Source organism: Oncorhynchus tshawytscha, linkage group LG12 (assembly GCF_018296145.1).
Source record: "Oncorhynchus tshawytscha isolate Ot180627B linkage group LG12, Otsh_v2.0, whole genome shotgun sequence".
NCBI classification, from domain to species: domain Eukaryota; kingdom Metazoa; phylum Chordata; class Actinopteri; order Salmoniformes; family Salmonidae; genus Oncorhynchus; species Oncorhynchus tshawytscha.
In genome coordinates this window covers 12817692-12845009 of record NC_056440.1, presented here as the reverse complement: position 1 = coordinate 12845009, position 27318 = coordinate 12817692, and the positions used below count along the sequence as shown (strand labels likewise).

General features: G+C 41.8%; 1 protein-coding gene across 1 annotated transcript in view; it reads right to left on the bottom strand.

Annotated features, from left to right (window-relative positions):
• Positions 1 to 543: 543 nt before the first annotated feature.
• The window catches only part of rtn4r (reticulon 4 receptor), a 69355-nt gene continuing 42580 nt past the window's right edge, over positions 544 to 27318 (bottom strand). The window contains exon 2 of the mRNA XM_024438204.1: positions 544 to 2724. Coding sequence (XP_024293972.1) covers positions 1310 to 2724 — 1415 coding nt within the window. The 3' untranslated portion in view covers positions 544 to 1309. The remainder of the gene's footprint in view (positions 2725 to 27318) is intronic.

Sequence of the window (27318 nt, the reverse complement as noted above, 5' to 3'; positions counted from 1 at the left end):
TTACTGTATGCTTAGGTGATATGTTATGTGAGTGAGGTGACACTAGCTGCTGTTCACTAGATCTCAGGGCCATTTTTTTTTACAACATCTGAGGGATCTTTTTATAGCATTATGGGGCATATATTTTTCACATACCTCATTAAAATAGCATAACAGAATGTTGTTGTACATTTTTATGAGTGTTGATGATGTAATCCCTGTGTTAGCAGTGCAAGAGGAAACCTGTCTCTGCTATTATTTATGTTATGCAATATGTCCTTGTGTCCTTTAGATCATAGATCATCAATGTGTGTTAAGGTTTCATATGTCTATGTGCGAAGAAATTCAGACACTGCCAAAGGCCTACTATACTTTTTGGACATGTATTACATTACATCGTGTTCATGAACAATAGTCTGAAGAAGCAAAATACGATTGAGCAGTTATGAGTGATTCTGTTTGAGGCTGTTGAATTCTGTGTGATTGTGTTACTGGTTATACTGAAGAGCTATACTGAAGACTATACCTCTAATGCCTAAAAAGAACACATCAATAACCAACCAGTTATATGAAAGGAGACCTTTTATTCATAATATATTCATACTTGTACACAAGTAAAATAAAATGCATATCTATGATTCCATTGCAATCTCTGTAAAACATTTAGCCAGCTTTCTATTAGCCAATGCTACCTGTATCCATACTGTGATGAAAACAGAACTCAAACTGGGGAACAATAAACATTTGTCTTTACTGAAATACGTATAAACATAAAAAACATAACAGTACCCAACAAATGCATCACTTTTTTTTATAAATAATGGGGGGGAGGGCATGAAAATCTATTTTTTAATAAACGTTCTTTGTGTGCGTTCAGCCGGCTCTCGGAATTGATGTTTTTTCCTATTTTTTCAGTGGTCTGTCTCAGCAGTCACTGTTGTTGCAGTAAAAGCTTTTTGAGAGGGAAATAGGAATAAGGAGAGTCTCCAAAGTGGTGTAGCTTAGACACGGTACAATAAAGTACATACAGAACAAACAATTTGGGCACCGATTTATTATATACATTAGATATGATGTGTTCTGTAAAGGCATCCATTTTGTTAAATTGTATTTTAACTTCTTTTGTAGTTTAACTTCAAGGACATAGTCCTTGTTACCCTGGTAATCTGTCCAAACCTGACCTCCTGGTTATCAGTCTCTAGGCTATTATTGGAGGTCAGAGGTCACTGCAGAAGGATTCTGTATTATTGTCATGAGCATTAATAACAATCTGTGAGTCCCAGCAATGTATATTTAGCATGTGATCTTATCCCAGCCAGGCCCTAAGGTCCTAAGACATGGCCAACGAGAACCAGATCCAGACTATGGACATGAAGAGAGAACTCAGCGCCACCTGCATTGTAGATCCATGGCCTTTGAGACACTGGGCGTCAGATTTGGGCTTTTTAGTGCACTTCTTTTTCTTCCTGGTTGGGGCTGTAGAGGGTTCCAGGTCTTCAATTTGAACCAATGACTGGTCAAGGTTGTTGGACAGGGTCCCCAGAGGCCCGTCGTTGAGACTCTGCTTATTCCGGATGGTCTCGTTTTTCGTTCGCTCATGCTCTCTGAATTTGGTCTTGGATATGTTCTCCTTCTCCTTGAGGGGGTTGTTGGTGATTTGACGGCTGTTGTAAGATGAGGGGTCAGCGATCGTTTTCCCGGAGATGATAGAGGACTTATCGTTGTCTGGAAGACAACATCTGGGAATTCCATCTCCCAGAGGATTTTCAGTGGAGGGGAATTTTCCGGAACGCGGCTTGGAGCTGAAGAGCTGGGTCTGGATCTGGGGTGTCTCCACACACCCTTCCAGGTCGTTACTCTTCAGCCGTTTCAGGTCCTTCCCGAACAATTCCAGGGGAACGTTACATTCGAGCTCGGAGCTGGAGCCCTTGAAGCGTTTGAACCAGTCCCATAGGGTACTGGCCCGACAGTCACACACCCACTGGTTCCCATTGAGACGCAGGTATTGCAGCGACACCAGCGGGTCCATGGTCTCCCCGGTCAGCACGGTAAGGTTGTTGTAGAACAGGAACAGCGTGGTCAGCTTCCCCAGGTCGCTGAATGCCCTCGGCTGGACGTAGATGACCCGGTTCTGGTGCAGCAGCAGGCGGTCAAGGTTGATGAGGCCGCGCAGCATGTGGTCCGACACGGTCTTGATCTTGTTGTTGTGCAGGAACAGATAGGTGAGGTTGGCCAGGTCCAGGAAGGTGTCGTTGTGCAGGGCCAGCAGGTTATTGTCCTGCAGGTAGAGGTACTGCAGGGAGAACAGTCCCTGGAACGCTCCGACAGGTAACTCCGACAGGCCGCACCTGTGCAGGTGGAGGGTGTGAAGCTTGGACAGACCCCTGAAGGCTGTCGGGCTGATGATCCTCAGGTTACTGTTGTCCCCAATGTCCAGCTCCTCTAGCCGCTCCAGACCGTAGAATGCCCCGGCCTCAATGTGGCTGATATTGTTGGAGTACATCCAGAGGACGGTAAGGTTGTGCACAGAGCTGAAGCTGGTGGAACGGACCACGGTCAGCTTGTTGCTCTGGAGAAATATACGCTGGCTCCGCACAGGGATCTCGGTAGGGATGGAGAACAGTCCTTGCTGCTGGCAGGCCACGGTGGGCCGTGGTTCGCTGTAACACACACATTTGGCCGGGCAGCCATCCACTCCTCGAGACACCAGGTTTAGCCACACAACCAGGAACAGGAGTCGCCCCCCTGGAGGGAGGGAGGGAAAGAGCGGGAAAAAGGTAGAGGGGGAGAAAGAGAGAAAGAGGGTCAGTTTTGGAAACTACGTAAAAAATACTTCATCTTCATATTCATTTCCATGTAAACGTTGCTCCTTGAAGGTTTCTAAATGTGATTTTCGTGATTTTAACACCTCTGCCTATCTCTTAATTGGTTTTTGATTGTTATTTCCTGTAAAGCAAATCAGCAATATTGCTCTCAGGAAGCAATGGTAATCTAAGATATTCACATTTTTACATCAGTACATATCCCTTCCCTCAAATCACCAATGCATTGCTTTCCTTCACATTTACAAATGGCATATATACAGTTTAAGCAACATCCACCTTCAAATCCAGTATAACAGGGAAATAGCTCTGAAGGGAAATAGCTCTCTTTTTACTAGTGATGCAGTGTGTCTATAAAGAGAGAGCAGTCGGTGGTTATTTGGCCCTGGGGACCCATTTCCTCTCTGCTATCGACGCAAGCATGAAGCCCCGGGCAATCGAGGAGAGGGGTCCCGAGAAGCTGATTCATTAAATATGGGTGGGTCGATTTTATGCTGAATTAGCCAGCACTAATAGGTTGGACATAACTAATGGCATCCTAGAGATTTCTGACCTTTTGACATGTATCTTGTCGTGTAAAGATACGTGTAGTGGGGCTTGGTGCTGGTTGCCAGGGTGGAGAGCTGACCTAGGTTTAAATATTGGAGATCACTTAAATTATGTTATTTGTGTTTTACTGTGCTTGTCTGTTGCAATATACAGTGGCTTGTGAAAGTATTCACTCCACTTGGCATTTTTCCTATTTTGTTGCCTTACAACCTGGAATTAAAATAGATTTTTGGGGGTTTGTATCTTTTGATTTACAGAACATGCCTACTACGTTGAAGATGTGAAATATTTTTTTATGTGATACAAACAAAAAACTGTCAATTTGAGCGTGCATTACTATTCACCCCCCTCCCCCCAAGAATGTCTCTAACCTAACAATAGAACAGTGTTCTATCTCTAGTAGAAAGAGGAGGAAGGGAAGCGCTACTAAGGTACACAATAGTACATTTTAGTAGATAGAAGGTGCTCTTTGGTAAAAGGGGTAAATTGGTTATCAAAAAGAAAGGAGGACCAAGGCCCTCTTCATATAATTCATTAAAATGCCTTTATTAGTATGGCATGTTCAATAGAAACAAAGGTTTTTAAAAACCGACGCGTTTTGGCTGCATGGCCTTCGTCAGGGAGCACAAAAAAATGAATACAATGTCCTCTTTTGAACAGCTTTTCCAATTAGCCCTAATTGGAAGAGGGAGTGGTTACACAATTGATTGGACACTATACACATTAAAAGGTGAAATACTGTAGCTATGTTATCATAAAAATACTACTCCAAGCTAGAAGTATAAGAACACTTAGAAAGGTAGTTCTAACCTTAAATATGACTGGGAGAAGTGTCAAGAATAAGAAAGCAATATATTCCATAGTACACTAGAACACAGCAAAACATGAACAACAACAGTCTAACCGTAGCTGAGGGCAATTGAGCAAAATGTCCACTAGATGACAGCAAATGGACCCATCACAACCCTACAGGAAGGGTGAGAAATCCATATCTTCATTTAAACCAGGGTATTTAGTGGCCTGTAGTTTGTAAATCCATATCTTCATTTAAACCAGGGTATTTAGTGGCCTGTAGTTTGTAAATCCATATCTTCATTTAAACCAGGGTATTTAGTGGCCTGTAGTTTGTAAATCCATATCTTCATTTAAACCAGGGTATTTAGTGGCCTGTAGTTTGTAAATCCATATCTTCATTTAAACCAGGGTACTTAGTGGCCTGTAGTTTGTAAATCCATATCTTCATTTAAACCAGGGTATTTAGTGGCCTGTAGTTTGTAAATCCATATCTTCATTTAAACCAGGGTATTTAGTGGCCTGTAGTTTGTAAATCCATATCTTCATTTAAACCAGGGTATTTAGTGGCCTGTAGTTTGTAAATCCATATCTTCATTTAAACCAGGGTATTTAGTGGCCTGTAGTTGGTAAATCCATATCTTCATTTAAACCAGGGTATTTAGTGGCCTGTAGTTTGTAAATCCATATCTTCATTTAAACCAGGGTATTTAGTGGCCTGTAGTTTGTAAATCCATATCTTCATTTAAACCAGGGTATTTAGTGGCCTGTAGTTTGTAAATCCATATCTTCATTTAAACCAGGGTATTTAGTGGCCTGTAGTTTGTAAATCCATATCTTCATTTAAACCAGGGTATTTAGTGGCCTGTAGTTTGTAAATCCATATCTTCATTTAAACCAGGGTATTTAGTGGCCTGTAGTTTGTAAATCCATATCTTCATTTAAACCAGGGTATTTAGTGGCCTGTAGTTTGTAAATCCATATCTTCATTTAAACCAGGGTATTTAGTGGCCTGTAGTTTGTAAATCCAAAAACCTTCCCTTTGGTTTAACTGTTTAAGACGGTCCGCTTTTCTAATAGAGGCTGAAATATGATCAATACCCATAGCTTGTAGGGAGGCAGGGTTGCCATGGTGTAGGGACTTGTAGTGCCTTGCCATGGGGTCGTCTTCATTGCCTACCCGTATGGCGTACTTGTGTTCCGCTAAGCGGTCTTGAAGGCGTCTCTTTGTCCGTCCAATGTAGAACACCTTGCACTGTTCAATCTCTAACCTAAAAATAGAACAATGTTCTATCTCTAACCTAACAATAGAACAATGTCCTATCTCTAACCTAACAATAGAACAATGTCCTATCTCTAACCTAACAATAGAACAATGTTCTATCTCTAACCTAACAATAGAACTATGTTCTATCTCTAACCTAACAATAGAACAATGTTCTATCTCTAACCTAACAATAGAACAATGTTCTATATATAACCAACAATGGAACAATGTTCTAGCTCTAACCTAACAATAGAACAATGTTCTATATATAACCTACAATGGAACAATGTTCTAGCTCTAACCTAACAATGGAACAATGTTCAAGCTCTAACCTAACAATAGAACAATGTTCTATATATAACCTACAATTGAACAATGTTCTAGGTCTAACCGAACAATGGAACAATGTTCTATATATAACCTAACAGTAGAACAATGTTCTACATATAACCTAACAATGGAACAATGTTCTAGCTCTAACCTAACAATGGAACAGTGTTCTATCGCTAACCTAACAATAGAACAATGTTCTATATATAACCTAACAATAGAACAATGTTCTACATATAACCTAACAATGGAACAATGTTCTAGCTCTAACCTAACAATGGAACAATGTTCAAGCTCTAATCTAACAACAGAACAATGTTCTATATATAACCTAACAATAGAACAATGTTCTATATATAACCTAACAATGGAACAATGTTCTAGCTCTAACCTAACAATGGAACAATGTTCTAGCTCTAACCTAACAAAATAACAATGTTCTATATATAACCTACAATGGAACAATGTCCTATCTCTAACCTAACAATAGAACAATGTTCTATCTCTAACCTAACAATAGAACAATGTCCTATCTCTAACCTAACAATAGAACAATGTCCTATCTCTAACCTAACAATAGAACAATGTTCTATCTCTAACCTAACAATAGAACTATGTTCTATCTCTAACCTAACAATAGAACAATGTTCTATCTCTAACCTAACAATGGAACAGTGTTCTATGACTAACCTAACAATAGAACAATGTTCTATCTCTAACCTAACAATAGAACAATGTTCTATCTCTAACCTAACAATAGAACAATGTTCTATCTTTAACCTAACAATGGAACAGTGTTCTATCACTAACCTAACAATAGAACAATGTTCTATCTCTAACCTAACAATAGAACAATGTTCTATCTCTAACCTAACAATAGAACAATGTTCTATCTCTAACCTAACAATGGAACAGTGTTCTATGACTAACCTAACAATAGAACAATGTTCTATCTCTAACCTAACAATAGAACAATGTTCTATCTCTAACCTAACAATAGAACAATGTTCTATCTTTAACCTAACAATGGAACAGTGTTCTATCACTAACCTAACAATAGAACAATGTTCTATCTCTAACCTAACAATATAACAATGTTCTATATATAACCTAACAATAGAACAATGTTCTATCTCTAACCTAACAATAGAACAATGTTCTATCTCTAACCTAACAATAGAACAATGTCCTATATATAACCTAACAATAGAACAATGTTCTATCTCTAACCTAACAATAGAACAATGTTCTATCTCTAACCTAACAATAGAACAATGTTCTATCTCTAACCTAACAATAGAACAATGTTCTATCTCTAACCTAACAATAGAACAATGTTCTATCTCTAACCTAACAATAGAACAATGTTCTATCTCTAACCTAACAATAGAACAATGTTCTATCTCTAACCTAACAATAGAACAATGTTCTATCTCTAACCTAACAATAGAACAATGTTCTATTTCTAACCTAACAATAGAACAATGTCCTATCTCTAACCTAACAATAGAGCAATGTTCTATCTCTAACCTAACAATAGAACAATGTCCTATCTCTAACCTAACAATAGAGCAATGTTCTATCTCTAACCTAACAATGGAACAGTGTTCTATCACTAACCTAACAATAGAACAATGTTCTATCTCTAACCTAACAATGTAACTTTAAGCATCAGCTGTCAGAGCAGCTCACTGCACCTGTACATAACCCATCTGTAAATAGCACATCCAACTACCTCATCCCCATATTGTTATTTATTATTATTTTTCGCTCCTTTGCACCCCAGTATCTCTACTTGCACATTCATCTTCTGCACATCTATCACTCCAGTGTTTATTTGCTAAATGGCAATTACTTCGTCACTACGGCCTATTTATTGCCTTACCTCCCTTATCTTACCTCATTTGCACACACTGTATATAGATTTTATTTTCTATTGTGTTATTGACTGTACGTTTGTTTATGTGTAACTCCATGTTGTTGTTTGTTTCGCACTGCTTTGCTTTATCTTGGCCAGGTCGCAGTTGTAAATGAGAACTTGTTCTCAACTAGCCGACCTGGTTAAATAAAGGTGAAAAAAAAGAAACATTCAGACACAGTACAGATACAAGTACAGAGATTTCACTAATTCATCAAAGGCGGATCAAGGTGTCAAAGTGTGACAGCAGGAGAGTCCGAATCCAATATGCCATGTCAGGTGGCAGGTGGCAGTGCCAAATATTGCCCAAATCTCAGTGAATCCGACCCTAGCCCCTATCATAAGTGAGGATTTCCATTCCCAGCTGCCACAACCATCACGGGAAGCCCAGGCTCTCTGCTGTGACAGGTAGTGAAGTACTGGAAAATGCATGAGCTTTACCCCTCTCGTCCTCTCCATCCCTCCATCTCTTTCCTCCTCTTCTTCCTCCCCTGCCTCCCTCCATTCCCTGTCCCTCTCTCTGCCTCTCCCTTTCAACTCCTCGCTCCCTCTCACTTTTTCTACCACACCCTCTCCCTCCCTCTCCCTCTCCCATCCCTCCATCCTGCCTTCCTGCTGTTCATGCAGCAGTAGCAGCTCATCCCTGGCCCTTGTTAAACGAAGGCTGTGGTGTGGCCTGACAGCAGCCCTCTGTTGCACTTTCCCTCCAACCTCCCTGCTCAACCTTCAGTCAGATATACTCTGCCACCGGAAAGCTGTCAAGAGTTTTCTTCCACTACTCTTTCGTTCTGCATCGCATCACTTTTTTTCTCTTCCCTCCCAGCCACAGCTCCTACTTTCCTAACAATAGCAATTTATATATATATATATATATATATTTTTTTTTTTTTTACTGCTGCAGATAGAGCACTCTTCGTATCTCCTCACTGTATGTCCTCTCACTGTCTTACTTTTTAATGTTCATTAACAGGCTACGTCCACCAATTCGCTTTATTTCGAACACCCGGTTTTCTGAGCTCCCTGCGTAATTTTATCTTCATTAGCATCTTCTGACACTAAGCAAGTCAGATGTCCTCAGTTATTTTCCTATATATAGTACTATATCAATTTCCTCGCCATTAGTTCCTGTCAAAACAAAGGAACAATCCAAAGCCATTTTGCACTCATCACGTTGACCTCCTTGGACTGTGTTTTTAAATGTGCTTACTCTTCTGTGATTAAAGTGGTACTTTTCCCTCTGGTCTTTCAGAATGACCTCTGTGTGATTTGATAGTTCACAGAAGTTCTCTCACCTTCTTCTTTTGGGAATTACACCATGTCTCAAAACATGGTAATCGCTGTAAAAGTTTGCACTCCCACGCAATGTTGACCTGCTAAGTCTACTAAACTGTACGTCCTGACTTATCTACCGACCTCTGATTGTTCCCTCCCCTTTTACCTTTGGTAGTTTCTCTTATTTATCACAACATCGTTGCTAATAGTTTGCCCTCGCTATTGAGCTGTTGGGTATATCAGACTCTATCTTTCAACCTTTCTGCTCAATTCCAATCAACTTTACAGTGCTGATATACTAATGTAAAATATTTATGTGGCTAAACTGACATAATGAATGCATATACAGTACCAGTCAAAAGTTTGGACACACCCGCTCATGCAAGGGTTTTTCTTTATGTTTACTGTTTTCTACACTGTAGGATAATAGTGAGTGAAAACATCAAAACTATGAAATAACACACATGGAATCATGTAATAACAAAAGACATTGTCGTGTCTTTGTGAGCCGCAGAGGTGTGTGGTTCCCACCGTGAAGCATGGAGGAGGTGGTGTGATGATGTGGGGGTGCGTTTTTCAACAGTACCATGACCCAAAACACACCTCCAGGCTGTGTAAGGGCTATTTGACCAAGAAGCGGAGTGATGGTGCTGCATCAGATGTCTTGGCCTCCACAATCACCCAACCTCAACCCAATTGAAATGGTTTGGGACCCAATTGATGAGTTGGACTGCAGAGTGAAGGAAAAGCAGCCAACAAGTGCTACTTCAAAACTGTTGGAAAAGCATTCCTCATGAAGCTGGTTGAGAGAATGCCAAGAGTGTGCAAAGCTGTCATCAAGGCAAAGGATGGCTACTTTGAAGAATCTCAAATTCTGATTTGTTGAACACTTTTTTGGTTACTACTTGATTCCATATGTGTTACTTCATAGTTTTGATGTCATTGTAGAAAATAGCACTAATAAAGTAAAACCCTTGAATGAGTAGGTGTGTCCAAACGTTTGACTGGAACTGTATAACATTGTACTGGTGCTAACAAATAACAAAAAAGCTATGTATCTTTATCTTATTTGGCCAACTTTGGTTTCAACATGTTATCTCCCCTATATGTTGTCTAATTACAGTCCTGACACACCAACGGTCACAAATCCAAATCTCCGGTGTTCCAGTAAACTGGCCTCCCTGTCCCTTTTGAAAAGTCCATTATGGTCTAACAACAATCTTAACTCTGTCTAAGATGAGACAACAACCTCTTTGTCTTGCGGAGGCCAGACTTCCTTCCAAGCTCTTTATAAACTAATGCACATTGACTCAGGCTCTCCTGCATGTTTGAGAAGCACTTTTCCTCACAAAGGCTGAGTGCTATATGGCAGCCTATTTCCTGTGTCGTGAATTACTTTTGACCAGAGCCATATGGATCCTGGTGAGAAATAGTGAACTATATATAGAACAGGGTGCCATTTGAGACAAAGACTGGCTGACAGACAGAGAGACAGACAGACAGACAGGGAGGTAGACAGAGGCAGACAGAAAGGCAGACATACAGGGAGACAGACAGAGAGGCAGACAGGAAGAGAGACAGGAAGACAGAAAGAGAGGTAGACAGAGAGGTAGACAGAGAGACAGAAAGGGAGACAGACAGAGAGCCAGACAGGGAGAAAGACAGAGGCAGACAGAGAGGCAGACAGAGAGGCAGACAGAGAGGCAGACAGAGAGGCAGACAGAGGGGCAGAGAAAGACACAGACATGGAGACCAAAAGAGATCCAGAAAGGGAGGCAGACAGAGGGGCAGACAGAGAGACAGACAGACAGGCAGAGAGGCAGACAGAGTTGCAGACAGAGGCAGACAGAGAGGCAGACAGAGAGGCAGACAGAGGGACAGACAGGGAGGCATACAGAGACAGACAGACAGACAGAGAGACAGACAAAGAGGCAGACAGAGAGACATATAGGGAGGCAGACGGGGTGGCAGACAGGGTGACAGACAGAGAGGCAGACAGGGAGGCAGACAGAGAGGAGGCAGATAGACAGACAGAGGGAAAGAAAGAGACACGGACAGAGGCAGACAGAGAGACATACATAGAGGCAGACAGGGAGACAGAGGTAGAGATATGTCCCGACAGTTAACAACCTAGTGATGAATGGCAGACATCAAGGTTGCTCCTCACTCGTCTAATTGTGTTATTTGCCAAAACAAAAAGAACAATGTGGGAGAACAGAAAACACTTGCGATAATAGCAAGGTGTGAGGAGGGTCGAGGAGGACAGAAGTGGGAGCAGCCAGAGAGAGGTGTTTACTTAACGCAGCAGTGCATGACCAGCCTGACACCCTCCCGGATCATTAGCATACGTCCCTGGCTGTGTGTGTGTGTGTGCGTGTGTTTGCTACTTCACTACTCCAGGCCCATCCGGTGCTTTGTCTCAGCATGATGGAGGCATCCCAATCTGACCCAGCGACCCGGCCAAGTGCCCTGAGAGCACAAAAGGGCATGTAGGGACAGGGAATCCACAGGGTCTGTAATTCATCACGCAGGCTTTACTTTGAAGAGAAATAGATCGGGCCCAGATGGGTAACACGACAGTGTTATCCCTTAGCTGAGAGGAGAAGGGAAGAGAAGTCTCTCTAGGAGATGTATCACACAATTCATCTCAGGGGATGCAATGGCCTCTTTCCACTCACACAGCGTTAGGGAATCTTGTTGCTGTGTGGAATTTAACATGTTCCAAATATAGTCGAGATCTGTGTACTTCAGGCTGTTTGATTGTTGTAAATGCATTCATGCATACAAATGCAGCCTAATATCATGTATAAATCAATAAGCTAAAGGCAATGTTCTCAAAGCTCTGTCACAAAGTGGTTCTAAACCCAAGTGATTGTATGGTGATAACGTGCATTACAACCATTGCCGGCTGTCATACTAGGACCAACATCTTTGACTGGTGGCATTTACTCTTTCAAGGGGAATTCACTCCTGTATACGGCATAATGGGAAACTGGATTTGAAGAGTTGGTACCGCTCCTAAATGCTTCCCCCTTTAACACGGATGGAACTATAGTTCCTAATGTCTTCCCACATGAACATACACAGAGACAGAACTACAGTTCCTAAATGTTTCCCTGGCATGAACATACACAGAGACAGAACTAGAGTTCCTAAATGTTTCCCTGGCATGAACATGTGTGACTCATTTCAGGAAAATAGCGTATGCCACTACTTTACGGGATTAGCATTTGAATGTTAACAGGTGTGTTTTATCAAAATGCATTTTCTGGCAGCAATGCATTCTGGAACATGTGAACTTTTACGTGCATTAATAACATACCTGTATGCCTTCTGTACATACAAATACAATTGTTAAATTACGAGCCACGTTGGTTTAGCCACAGAAAAAGTAGGGAACCTTCCCGCTAGCCATAATTGGCTGAGATATTGGATGGGCTGGACATGCCGAGAGATGAGTTGGGATTGGTCTGCCATGCAGCAAGCATCTGTCTATAACATGAGCTAGGGCTGGGCGATATGGCCAAAATCTCATTTCCTGATGTAGCTCATTTCATATCCTGATGAAGATACATATCACGATATGGCGCATTTTCTGTAAATTCAATGAAAAAATAGTTTTTATAAAATGACCACATGTAAAGGCCTATTTCTTATTACATTTTGAAATATAGTCAACAAATAAAAGGTACTTAGTCATGTTTGATTATTTCTCCTTTCATTTGGAACCTTTGCGCAAATGTGCAATTAAGCATGTAGCAAAATATTAAATATTGATGTATAAATCTGAAAAGGTAAATAGAAAACAAAATAAATACAGGCCTAAAATATAAAATATATATGTTATTTTGGCATTAATATGTGTAATATATCAATTTTCATTTTGTACCTTGGGTCGAGTATTAGCACCAACTCACAAAACCCCTGTTTCTTGACCATGTAAATTGGGGCCATGTCTTTGCAGATGTAAGTTGTAATGGCAGCTGTTTTCTCCTTCCATCTTCATGATTCTTTGCCATATTATGTGCCACGGACAAAAGCCTCTTGCAACCTCTGAGTCGGGGGTTTGTTTTGAGCACTTGACTGTACTTCTCTGGGTCTCACCCGTAGACTCTCTCCGTACTGTTTCACATGATTCTTGCATAGGTGGTAAAAGAGGTTAGTGGTGTTTGAGCCTGTTGTCGGGACAGGCCTGCAGCATATTTTGCAGAGGACGGTTTTCTGGTCCGTGTCAGACTTTTCATACCCAAACCACGTCCATGCGACCGAAGTAGCCCCTATTTTAGGTACGAGCTCCGTGTCTCCTTGCCTCCATGTTTGTTTGTGTTGTAAATTTCCTTCCACAAGAACGTAAAGCGTCGTCCAATTGATGAAAAATATTGCCGTAAAGAGTGATTTGTGACACAACGAAATAAAGGAAAGAGCATCATTTGAAACAAAATACATTTTTCTATCGTCACACGATATATATCATCACATCGCCCAGCCCTAACATGGGCTGCTCAGTATGTGTAGGTAGTCCTTCCTAAAACAGCTATTTTGAAAGATATTATGAAGAGCCACGTTTTGACATCACTGGAATGCCCGGTGGAAGCAGAGTATGATAGCTATGAAGATGGAGAAAATTCTGGCGTTTGATTGCAAATAATGCAGAGGGAGTCTAAAATAAAACACACAGAAGAAGACTGTTGTATAAAACTCCTGTGTCCGGAGGATATCTTCAAACTAAGGGCAACCATGGCATCCATGAAAGAGAGGGTGAAGCGTCCATCCATGTATACGGGTAAGAGTATAGCTAGCTACATTTTCAGATATTAATACATTTCTAATTTAGTCAGAACGTCTTTTTAATAGAAGTTAAAGAGTATGTTAGCTAGCTAGCTACCTTTAGCTTGTTGGCTTGCTAGCTAACTTTAAGTATATGATCTGTTTTAGTAATATTAATTTTATCTCAGAGCCATTTGCATGGCTAGTTATAGCGTAATGTTAGCTAGCTAGCTAACATTGAACCTAGTTTGTTAGCTTTAGCTACCAGCAGATTCATGCAAAGTATTAAGAGTTGGGATTATGGTTCATTGTTTAGCAACCTAGCTACATGTCTAATTAAAAGACTCCACTATGCAAGTAACCATTTCACTGTACTGTTTACACCTTCTGTATCCTGTGCCTGTGACAAATCAACTTTTTTATTTGATATAATGTGTGTTTATCAGAGACTGTAATGTGAAGAACCAAATGACCTTCACCAAAGTCAAATTAGGATATAACACTAGGCCAACGCGACAGTGTCCAAGTTCTAAAATTCTCCAATAGAATGCCCTGCTTTTATTTCATCACACTCACAACTGTAAGCTATTTTCTGTAATTATCTCGTCATTAACTTGTAAATAATGATCTTGTTGTGAGTTTATTTTCCTGTAATAAAGAATTAAAATGAGCTAAAGTTAAGATGTTGTCAGCTATATGATATGGTAATTTTTAACGTTAGCTTGCTAGCTAACAAGCTAGAAAGGAACCAAAACATTGTTTAGAAAATTGCTTTTAGTTGCCTGGTTTGCTAGATTGACATATACTAAATTAATTTTTGAACGGATGGCTTGATTGGTGTTAAATACACCAGTTATACTATTTTGGACCAACAGGCTGCTGATGTCATGTAGCCTGTCGTTTTTGTGTTTATACTTTTTCATAATGACAACAACAAGTTTGATGTCGGACGACAATAGAATGTTCATGATGTCACTGCGACAACTGTCTACAGACATGTTGATGGACGTAATATAAACCAGCCATTAATCTTGGTTTCTGCGGTCGTTTAGTACACTACAGTACTCACTCTGTTTAGCACATGGCCTCACATGTGAATCCTTAAAGAGATGGGTGGGACTAAGGCTTAAGAGGATGTGAACAATGCTGAATGGATGTAGACAAAGAAGGGCTCTGCAGTAGGTGTACCAAAACATTCTAGGGCTATTTTCTCACAAGTGGGGTTACACAATTTTATCAACTTTCAAAGCAGAATTACTTTCCCATTGTTCCTCAACTGTAGTGTATAATATACCATGTTCTAGCTCAGAGTCAATTATTTTATCTCATATAAAAAACACAATTAAACATTTTGCTACGAGCCGGTCGTTCACATACGCAGGGAGAGAACTACAGTTCCTAAATGTTTCCCTGACATGAATATACGCAGGGAGAGAACTACAGTTCCTAAATGTTTCCCTGACATGAATATACGCAGGGAGAGAACTACAGTTCCTAAATGTTTCCCTGACATGAATAGACGCAGGGAGAGAACAGGTCATCTAACAACACATAAAACCATGTATATCCTGATCAGGCTGTTAAGGGTAAGATTGCTTATAACTAGCTTTGGATTGTGCGTATTTGTTTGTGTGTGTGTGTGTGTGTGTGTGCGCGCACGCCTGCATTTGTGTTTGTATGTGCATGTATGTGTGAGTGTTTGTGTTTGCACTCGTGTGTTTCTGGGAGAGCCCATGGTCTAGTATGCAGACAAGGACACAATTAGCAGAGCGGCAGAGGGACAGATCAGGTCCTGTCTGCCACACATCTGCCACAACACTCATCTCATCCAGACAGATGGCTCATGAATAACTGAGGAAACCGGAGGTCGGCGGGAGAGAGAGACAAAAGAGAGAAAGAAGGGAGCAACTGTGTGTGTGTGTGTGTTTGGTTTTACTATCCTTGTCGGGACCAAAAGTCCTCACAAGGATGTTAAAACAAGGGAAATTATATGCGAGAGGTGAGAAGAGAAAACATGAAATAAATGCAAGATTGTCAACTACTTGGATTGCTCGTCAGTCGTAAAATAGGAAACATGACACAATTTAACTATCGAGGGACAAAATGTCAGGGCTGAAGTTGGAAAAACATGTAAGAACTAAAAACTTCTCACCCCATTGTGTCCACATCAACAACAAACTAGAATGGTCCAAACACACCAAGACAGTCGTGAAGAGGGCACGACAAAGCCAATTTCCCCTCAGGAAACTAAAAAGTTTTGGCATGGGTCCTGAGATTCTCAAAAGGTTCTACAGCTGCAACATCGAGAGCTGCACCATCGGACCCAGTACATTACTGGGGCAAAGCTGCCTGCCATCCAGGACCTCTACACCAGGCGGTGTCAGAGGAAGGCCCTAAAAATTGTCAAAGACCCCAGCCACCCCAGTCATAGACTGTTCTCTCTACTACCACATGGCAAGCGGTACCGGAGTACCAAGTCTTGGACAAAAAGGCTTCTCAACAGTTTTTACCCCCAAGCCATAAGACTCCTGAACAGGTAACCAAATGGTTACCCGGACTATTTGCATTGTGTGCCCCTCCAACCCCTTTTTTACTCTGCTGCTACTCTCTGTTTATCTTATATGCATAGTCACTTTAACTATACATTCATGTACATACTACCTAAATTGGCCCAACCAACCAGTGCTCCCGCACATTGGCTAACCGGGCTATCTGCATTGTGTCCCACCACCCGCCAACCCCTCTTTTTACGCTTCTGCTACTCTCTGTTCATCATATATGCATAGTCACTTTAACGATACCTACATGTACATACTACCTCAATAAGCCTGACTAACAGGTGTCTGTATATAGCCTTGCTACTCTTTTTCAAATGTATTTTTACTGTTGTTTTATTTCTTTTTACACACACACACACACACACACACACACACACACATACCTTTTTTTCACACCATTGGTTAGAGCCTGTAAGTAAGCATTTCACTGTTACTGTTACACCTGTTGTATTCGATGCACGTGACAAATACACTTTGATTTGATTTGTAGACCTGGCATTCAACCAACCCTCACTGCAAATTATGATCACTTTGACATGTGATTTGAAGTCTCTTCCATGCAGTTCTCTCTCTGCCCCCTCAATCCCATTGGCATTGCCACTTCGCAGCACATTACATTGTGTAGAATGTATCATGCAAGCAATGTGAGATGAAAGTAATGCAGGCCTCAGTCGAGTGCGTGTGTGTGTGTGGGGTGGAGGGCTTCCCAATGCACTCTCCAAACCCCAAAGGAGCCAGCATAGAAGAGTTGGCCTATATCATGTGGTTGGACTATAGAGTTTGTAGCCCTTAGCACATCTCTCTACTTTAACAGCAAGCCTCATTCTGTATGGGCCTATTTCTTCAGTAAATGTAATATGTCATGCAGAAGCATATATGTATTACCCAAATATAGCAAGAGTATTAAGTTACACAAATCCTACTGTATTTAGTATAGTCGCCACCTTCCAGATGTGAGTTTTAGGGAGATACTAAGCATTGCTTTTCTTTCTCTGTAAGAGCATAATTCTGGTATTGACATAATAAATATTATTTTCTTCAGCGTACAGCAACTTAAATATACCAGGTAGCAGTACAGAAGATACTGTATTAAGTTTTAAGTGTGCATTAAGATACTGTATTAAGTATTAAGTGTGTATTAAGATGCTGTATTAAGATACTGTATTAAGTGTGTATTAAGATGCTGTATTAAGTATTAAGGGTGTATTAAGATGCTGTATTAAGATGCTGTATTAAGATACTGTATTAAGTTTTAAGTGTGCATTAAGATACTGTATTAAGTATTAAGTGTGTATTAAGATGCTGTATTAAGATACTGTATTAACTTTTAAGTGTGTATTAAGATACTGTATTAAGTATTAAGTGTGTATTAAGATACTGTATTAAGTATTAAGTGTGTATTAAGATACTGTATTAAGTATTAAGTGTGTATTAAGATACTGTATTAAGTAAGTGTTTGAAATGTATCACCAGGTAACTCTTTAGGGGATACTGGGCAAAGGTGTTGGTCCATCTCTGTAAAAGCTTCGTTCTGCCTGGTCTATATCACGCAGGCAGAAGCACCGAAGCTACATATCTGTAACGGCCAAAATAATGGAAACACTTGAGTAAATAAAGGAACACAAAGTACATTGAAAGCAGGTGCTTCCACACAGGTGCGGTTCCTGAGTTAATTAAGCAATTAACATCCCATTGGACGACAATGTGCCATGGCCGTCTCAGTGACCCAATCTCATCCTGATTTAACACTTTTGGGAGATTCTGGAGCAGCATCTGAGACAGCGTTTTCCACCACCATCAACAAAACACCAAATTATGGAATATCTCATGGAAGAATGGTGTCGCATCCCTCCAATAGTTCCAGACACTTGTAGAATCTATGCCAAGGTGCATTGAAGCTGTTCTGGCTCGTGGTGGCCCAACGCCCTATTAAGACGCTTTAGGTTGGTGTTTCCTTTATTTTGGCAATTACATGTGCGATTATGACACATCAGCTAATGCATTTAGAGTGCTGGCCAGATGTGGAACGTGTCACCAGCAGCTCAGAAGAGGCTACTAGGCACAGGTGTTAGTCCTCTTCTATCTGGGGACCACCGTTAATCATCATTTAGATGAAGCCATCACATCTTAACCCTTAAAAAAACATGCCCCTCCTCCCCAGCCAAAAATGAAATCACTGTCTCGCATTGCAGACTTTTATTAGCAATCAAGCCTCAATTTGAAATCTGTGAGGCTGCCAGACCTGCAGGGTTGAGAGAATACATTACCCTGAAATAAAGGAGAATGTGGACTAATGATTTACCGCTGTATTATCAGAGTGCCGTACCAACGGTAGTGTTCAATTAGGGCTGTGATAGGATAGCGATGCTAACACCTCTTGATTCAAAGTGTCTCGTGTGAGAGAGAGCCATGATAAGGTTCACTGATTCACTGACAATTGTCACACACGGTGCTCATAGTTTGTGTGGATGACTTAGAATACTTAAATACTTGGAATATGGAATGTTTATGCTGCTGCTTTGTTGTCTGTCACAGTTATGCAGTGCAGCCAGCTAGATCCTACGTAGAAGTATTTTCTGCCCCCAGACTAGACAACCAAGCAGTCCCAATGAAAGTAGTTAATCAAGCTGATCTCAAGTGAGATCTCTAACATGATCTACTCTGTTCTATTCTGATGGGTACATTATGGTAAAATTCTAGTGTTCTAGTGTTTGGCACAGTTACGCAGTCAGTTAGAGGTTATTTAGAAATATTTTCTGTCCCAGAACAAACCAACCCAACAGCTCAAATCAACTTGTTTGTTATGCTGATAGCAATGCTTACACCTCCTTGTGTGAAGTGTTTCATCAAGATAGAGAAATAATCATAGACTATTTAAAAATGCTTTCTGTCCCAGACTCAAACAACCAAGAGGCCCAATAAAGTGGCACTTCATACTGAAAAGAACCACATTAAGACCTCTAATACTATCTACTCTGCCTGCAATCTCTGCATCTGTCTGAAAGGTTCATTAACGTACCATTCTCGTGTTTTGGCACCAAACTGTTTCAGACTGGTATTTGTTTTCTGCTTAACATTTAGAGACTGTTAACAAATGTTTTCTGCCCAGAATAAACAAGCCAGCAGCCCACATTATCTACTCTGTCTGCAATCTCTACATCAACATGACAGGTTAATTATGTCTTTGGCACCATTTTAGACTGGCACTTGTTATTTTCTTCATTGTCTTGGGCATAGTTATGCAGTTAGTTAGCCTATTTAGAAACCGTTTAAGCCCCAGAAGCCCAATAAAACAGTTGTTCATGCTTAAAAAGGCATTACAGTCAGACCTTTAACATTATGGACTTCGTCCAGAACACTTTGATAGGATCATTACCGCAAAATTCTAGGGTTTGCCGTTTGGCACCTAGTCGTTTAAGAATGCCACTTCTTGTCTGCTTGTCAACAACAAAGAGGGAAGTTGAGATGAACTCTGTTTGCGGTCGGGTTACAAATTGGAGGACAATAAATCAAACAAGGCACTAACTCTCGACCTACACACTAAATCTCATCCACTTCTTAAGTGTTCAATTTACAGAGCATTGTGAGCGGTAGACGGTGATAGAATTGCCTGGTTGCACGCTGCTTCAACTCTTTCTCTGGAGCTCAACGTGATCTTTCAACCCCTTATTTTCTCTTACAGGATGGAAGCATTAAAAGTGTGCAGTACCAGCCATTTTAAAAGTTACAGTTGCACAAAGAGTTTCAGGCAATTACTGTTCTGTATCCTGGTTTTCAACGTGACAGGCTGAAATCTGAACTGTGAATGGTTTGAGAGACACACCACTATCGACGCCTCTCTTATCTATTTAATGTGTCATGTAACCGCTCGCTGTCTGCTCTGGTTCTGCCAGCTCTGCACTTTGGTGGAGGGCTGCGCTACTTTAGCTGACTAAGCAGGGATGCGACAAACGTCTCATCCACAATCATCTCAAGCTTAGCCAGATTGGGACAGGCCGAAAGGTACGATTCAACTGATGAACCCAGATGAAGTACGTCAGCAAAGCCTAACAAACGGCTAAGCCTTCTGTGATGGCTAGAGTGTCATACTGGGGTTCAACTTAGAAGCCACATGAATAACTCGAAAGCACAAATAAAATGAACACACACACCGAGTTCTGTATGGTTTAGAAATTTGCAGCTTCCACCAGCATCTGCCATCCCAACCTCCACATGCAAGCCAGAGAATGAATGATACAAACGTTGGTTAAATTAAAGAGTTTTGCTATTCCCCAGCCAGTCAGCGATAGATTCATTGGACTTAAAAGCCTGCAATGCTGTAAAAAATACAAATTAACGTAGCTTTATTAGATCCAGCAATCTACATGGAGCTGATTGAAGCTTGATTGACATAAAATGTGTTTGTGTCTGTGTGTGTGAGTGTGTATGTACATTGTGTGATATTTCACCCTCAAGGTAGCAGTAGCACTTGGTCTTGCATCGTACATACAGTAGAATACAACACAATGCTACCATGCCGATTGCTAAGAGGCTTGCTTTACATACCACACAATGGCATGCAGCTGACAGATGGTCTGCCTTGTTTTTGAAAAAGGACTGAACTGAAGTGACATTTTAGATTCCTTTGTCCTGTCTCTGTGCTCTGGTATTTTATGGGTCAATTCCATTTCTTATCCAACACTTTATGTGCCACTCTGCTTTGTTAGTAGTGTAATGGACAGGCACACAGCTGGATGAATGGGACAGATGGATTGCATAGTGTAGGTGTAGGGATTGATTTACAAGGTTACAAGCTCTTGAGGTGTGTGTGTGTGTGTGTGTGTGTGTACATATTTTTGTATGAGAATGTTGTTGTTGACATACCGACTCTGCAATAGTTATGGTACTTCAAGTACTGCTATAGCGATGGTATTACAAGTCACTATCCAGCCACCTCAGCCTACAGTAGAGATCCTCATTAGAACCAACAAGGCTCAACTCACATTTGTATTTGCATTTTGTTGTTAATTCGGTAAGTCATTTAAGACCAAATTCTTATTTACAATGATGACCTACCTTGGACAAACTCTAACCCGGACGACGCTGTGCCAGTTGTGCACCGCCAACCACAGACAGTTGTGATACAGCCTGGAATTGAACCAGGGTCTGTAGTGACGCCCCTAGCACTGAGATACAGTGCCTTAGACCGCTGCGCCATTCAGGAGCTCAAACATAACAGATGTGTTTAATCATGTGGCATCTCAATTGATATCCTTTAGCTATCTATTGCCTAACACAATGGATATGTAATATGGTTGCACAGCACAACTGGAGTCCCATCATGTCTCATCACCAATGTGGATGGCTAACTATGCAGCTTTAAAGGCGCAATCTGTGATTTTCATATACATTTGTGGTATTTTAAATATACCGAAGAATAACACCTATACAGTAAATGCTTCATGAGATAAGGTCAACATTAGTGGAGAGCAAACATCCCTTAATAATCGTAGTATGGATATACAGGGCATTTGGGAAAGTATTCAGACCTTTTACCTTTTTCAACATTTTGTTACATTACAGCCTTATTCTAAAATGGATTCAAATTAGTATTTTTTTCTCATCAATCTACACACAAAACCCCATAATGACAAAGTAAAAACCGGTTAGTAGAAATTAATACAGGAGGAGTGATTCCCACAAGGCTTAGCCCCAACGGATACAGTAAGCTCCCATCACAGATCTCTACTTATTCAAGACCATCTATTTCCGATGCTCAGGCAGCACCCTTGAGGCACGTTGACCTGGAAAAGACAGACCCTCTCTCTACTTTCATCTCTACAAGCTAACGCATTAGGACCAACCATACAGTTGGCCTTAGTTCTGTTCTGTGATTCTGTCCAATAATATCAGAACTGTTCTCCTCTCTGCTGTGGTGTTTTCTGAAAAATATTTCCAAACTCAAAGATGTTTCCACCCAAGATGATTTGTGAAAATTAAACTTAAATGTCTACTAACATAATGTCAGGCTATATACTGTAGGCCCAGTAATAAGAGAACTGTTCTCTCCGTTACTGTGGTATTTTCCAACGGATTCTCTTTTCAAAATAGCAATGTCAAACAGAACATTTACTGCTTAGTGCCTGTAAATCCCATTTGTGTTTGCTCCATACTGAACTGTGTGTGTGTGTGTGTGTGGGTGGATAGCTGACATCACGGGGGCACACATTCTCATATCTACTCTTCTGCCTCCACATATCTCAACATATCGCCATTTTCAGTGCCTCTGGAATAATTTGGCCAGTGAAGCATTTTCTCTTCTTTGGCTCTAAACTCCAACAGTTTGTATTTGGAATCAAGCAATGAGGTTAAAGTGCAAATTGACAGCTTTAAATTGAGGGTATCGGGTGAACCGTTTAGAAATTACAGAACTTTTTTTGAACATAGTCTCCCATTTCAGGGGAGCAAAAGTATTGTACTACAAATTCACTTATTTGGATTAAAGTACTAAAAAGATGAGTATTTGGTACAATGTTCATAGCACACAATGACTACATGAAGCTTGTTGGATGCATTTGTTGGATGCATTTGCTGTTTGATTGGTTTGAGTTTCAGATTATTACTATAGAATGGAAATGAAAGGTAAATAATTAATTACTATGGAATAGAAATTAATGGTAAATAATATATTGTGTCTTTTTCAAGTCACATTTATAGTAAATAAGAATAAAATATGTTTCTAAAGACATCTACATTCGTTATGTCTCCTCCGTTCTGGCGCTCGACGTCACCGGTCTACTAACTACCGGTCCTGGCAACCCATCTTTACGCATACCTGGCAACCATCATTACGCACACCTGGCAACCATCATTACGCACACCTGGCAACCATCATTACGCATACCTGGCAACCATCATTAACCACACCTGGCAACCATCATTAAGCACACCCGGCAACCATCATTAAGCACACCTGGCAACCATCATTACGCATTTATCTAGCACTCTGTTTTGTCAATCATCTGGTAGCATTGTTTGTGTTTCTATGTCAACGCTTCTCCTGTTTTGTATCATCTGTGTTCGTTATCATTAAACTCACTAATCGCACCTACTTCCTGACTCACTGCGTCTACGTTACAACATTAATGTGGATGCTACCATGATTACGGATAATCCTGAATGAATTGTAAAAATATCATACCCCCAAAACATGCTAACTTCTAACCATTACAGTATAACAGGGGAGATTGGCATTTTTGGGGAGTTGTGATATTCGTGCGTATATATTCAGGATTATCTGTAATCATGGTAGTATCCACATTCATGTAGAAGTGTTTAGAAACATATTATATTCTTATATACAATAAAAGTGACTCCAAAACGACACAATACATTATTTACCATTAATTTCTATTGGGCACAAAATAATCTGAAACAACCAAAACAAAAAGAAAATGGAGATTCTTTATCCTCAAACTCTGGGCTCATCTTTACCAGGCTAAAACTATTTTGAGGAAGTGATGAGAAAGGGACCACCTAGGGATGTAGTGAGAAAAGGAGAAGAAAAGAGGAGAAATCTCCCTCTTCGTGCTGAAATATGACAGAATGACAGGCGGGAAGACATAGGTTGTAAGTCCCAGACTTGAATTCGATCAGTCCTGCTCTGTTCTGCTCAGGATGCCTTAATGTGGACGTACTGTACGTCATAGTCGCCATCTGCTCCTCTTTTTGATGTTTGCTGCTGTCGACACACTGCATAGCATCAAGCTGGCCTATCTGGCATAGCATCAAGTTGGCCTAGCTGGCCTAGCTGGCAAACAGTGCTGGGAACAAGACCCCATTTGTACCGGGACTAGTGCTGGGGACTCTTCAGCGAATGATGCAATCCTAACATCTCCTCGGTGCTTCACAGTAGGGACACAGGGGGGCACTTAGGAGGGAAGAGAGGGGACGGAATGGGCGGCAATTCGCACCACAGATTCTGATTCTCAATTGTTTTGTGAGGGCTGTAATAATGACCGCCTTTGGCCCCCATGCGGCGTAAATTTTGAGCAAGGGATTTTTTGGGAAAGCTCCCCCAAAACACAGAGAGAGAGAGAGCTGGGCTGGTTTAATGAGCCCACTTCAGAGGTTCTGTTGTAGCGAACAGAGCTGAGCGGTCGGTCTCCTTTAGAAGGATGAAGAGAGAAAGACGTGCATTATTTACCAGCTGTCTCTGTATCGCCACGCCCCGTACAGACAAAGAGCCCTGCTGCAGGAAAATAGATTTTCTGCAGAGGAGACTGAATGATAAGGAGGGTGAGAGAGAAAGAGACCTGATCTGCTGTCTCCTCTGCCTCCTAATCTGCTGTCCCCTCTGTTTCCTAATCTGCTGTCTCCTCTGCCTCCTGATCTGCTGTATCCTCCGCCTCCTGATCTGCTGTCTCCTCTGCCTCCTGATCTGCTGTCTCCTCTGTCTCCTAATCTCCTGTCTCCTCTGCCTCCTGATCTGCTGTCTCCTCTGTCTCCTAATATGCTGTCCCCTCTGTCTCCTATTCTGCTGTCTCCTCTGCCTCCTGATCTGCTGTCTCCTCTGTCTCCTAATCTGCTGTCCCTTCTGTCTCCTGACTGCTGTCCCCTCTGTCTCCTAATCTGCTGTCTCCTCTGTCTCCTGATCTGCTGTCTCCTCTGTCTTCTAATCTGCTGTCTCCTCTGCCTCCTGATCTGCTGTCTCCTCTGTCTCCTAATATGCTGTCCCCTCTGTCTCCTATTCTGCTGTCTCCTCTGCCTCCTGATCTGCTGTCTCCTCTGTCTCCTAATCTGCTGTCCTTTCTGTCTCCTGATCTGCTGTCCCCTCTGTCTCCTAATCTGCTGTCTCCTCTGTCTCCTGATCTGCTGTGTCCTCTGTCTCCTGATCTGCTGTGTCCTCTGTCTCCTGATCTGCTGTGTCCTCTGTCTCCTGATCTGCTGTGTCCTCTGTCTCCTGATCTGCTGTCTCCTCTGTCTCCTAATCTGCTGTCTCCTGATAAGGCAGATAAATGTGTTCTTTACATCTGAGCCCTCCATGGATCAGTCACCTATTTCATTCCAAAGGTGGAGTCCTGGCCATTCGCACGTCAACGATGGGAAGCCATCATCCCGCCACCTCTCTTTATCGCCAGTGTGAAGGATGAGCCCAGACTCAGGGTGACGCCACATCGCCCCCCTCTATCCGCCCGTGCCCCCTGGGCTGCATTCAGCGAGATAGAGGAGGGAAGGAGGGAGGGAGAGAAGGGACAGTGAGGGGTGCGGAAAGGAAAGGCAGTTTGGAGAAGCTTGTCGAGGAGGGTGGCTATCTGATAAGGGCAGGATCCAATGGCAGCGAGAAGGGAAGGAGCATCTGTGTCGCACCGTGGCGTCTCCAATCCGAGCGATGAGACCTCGTTTTCTAGCTAGCTATCTCCCCAAATCCGACACGACACACCTCGGCTTGTCGCAAATGGAGTCTGAACAAGCCATGGCGAGATGAGCTGGAAGGATAAACATGTCAGCGACTCAGCTGGCATCCTTCTGAGACTTCTCCAAAGCTTTTCTTTTCTTTCACCATGGCCCCCCTCAGGTCTGATCTAGGATCAGGACCCCCTGTGCATACTATCTCATTAATTATTCAACTCCAACTATGAAATGCTTTCTGAATACTGGCCTAGGTGTTTGTCCCTGTTCCAAACAAACAGTATACAGTACTGTAACCATGTGCCAGGGTACTGTAGGACGCCCCAGATGATATACAGCACTTGCTGCTGCTATGGAGCCTGGGTAATGAGTCACTCTACCCCTGGAGAAAAACAATTGTGTATTTTTAAACTGCATCCTTCAGCTGTTCTTTGCTCCCAGGAGCAGTGCCTAGCTGCCTGCCTGTTAGATCTTGGTTGGCTGTGAAATTAATGCAATTTTCAGCAGTTGGCGCTAATGGGCATACGTGGACCCACTCCTGGTCCAACCAATGGACCTGTTGGTGAGAACTCAACTCTCAACACATCACAATGGGCATGAGATTGCATGTATGAGTTCTAGAAGTGACACGTGTCGAAAGCACTGTACTGTAAGTTGTTAGGACAAAACGTCAGAGAATTTAGAGTGCTGATAATTGAGGTCCCAATATTAGTACAGTAAACATGTATGTACCTGTGTGCCTGTGTGCCTGTGTGCCTGTGTACCTGTGTGCCTGTGTGCCTGTGTGCCTGTGTACCTGTGTGCCTGTGTGCCTGTGTGTCTGTGTGCCTGTGTACCTGTGTGCCTGTGTACCTGTCTGCCTGTGTACCTGTGTGCCTGTGTACCTGTGTACCTGTGTACCTGTGTGCCTGTGTACCTGTGTGCCTGTGTGCCTGTGTACCTGTGTGCCTGTGTGCCTGTGTACCTGTGTACCTGTGTGCCTGTGTACCTGTGTGCATGCATGAAATATGAAATAGCAGCCAGCCAGCAGAGGCAAGAGACACACAGAGCAACAAAGCCCACTTGATCTCCACTCATAAACAAAAGCTGTGCTCTGCAGCTGAGGATTCTGCTTACAGAGGCTGTCTGCATTCCCGCCTCATCACTTGGGCAGACATCACCTGACAGCAGGGATTTCCATCATTCTGCTGAGCTTCAAACACAGCGGTTCCCACTGGGCAAAACTGGTTGAATCAAAAACAGTTCTCCGTCATTTCAACCCCAAAAATCATTGTGATTATTTTGAATCAACGTGTAAAACTTATGTAATCAATTTAAGGGCATTTAGTATTTTTTTCATCCTACTTTTATCTTAAGCATTTGACATTTGTTGTTGATTTCACGCTGAATTCACTTGAGTTGACAACTAACACATGAGCGTGCACGCACACATACACACAGACACCAGTGCCCACTGCCAGTGCTACAAGCCCCTGTCCCGATGATGTGAATGCTCCAGTTTTAGAGTTTTCACAGGTTCCCTAATGCAAACAATAATTATTTGGGACTCGCTGAAATAGATCATGTGTACCCCCTCATCAAATCCTCATTAGCAAGCCTTTCTTAATGACCAATATGGGTATTCTTATTTATGCAGTTTTCTTTGCAGGAAATGGCTTTTTAACAGAATCAGGG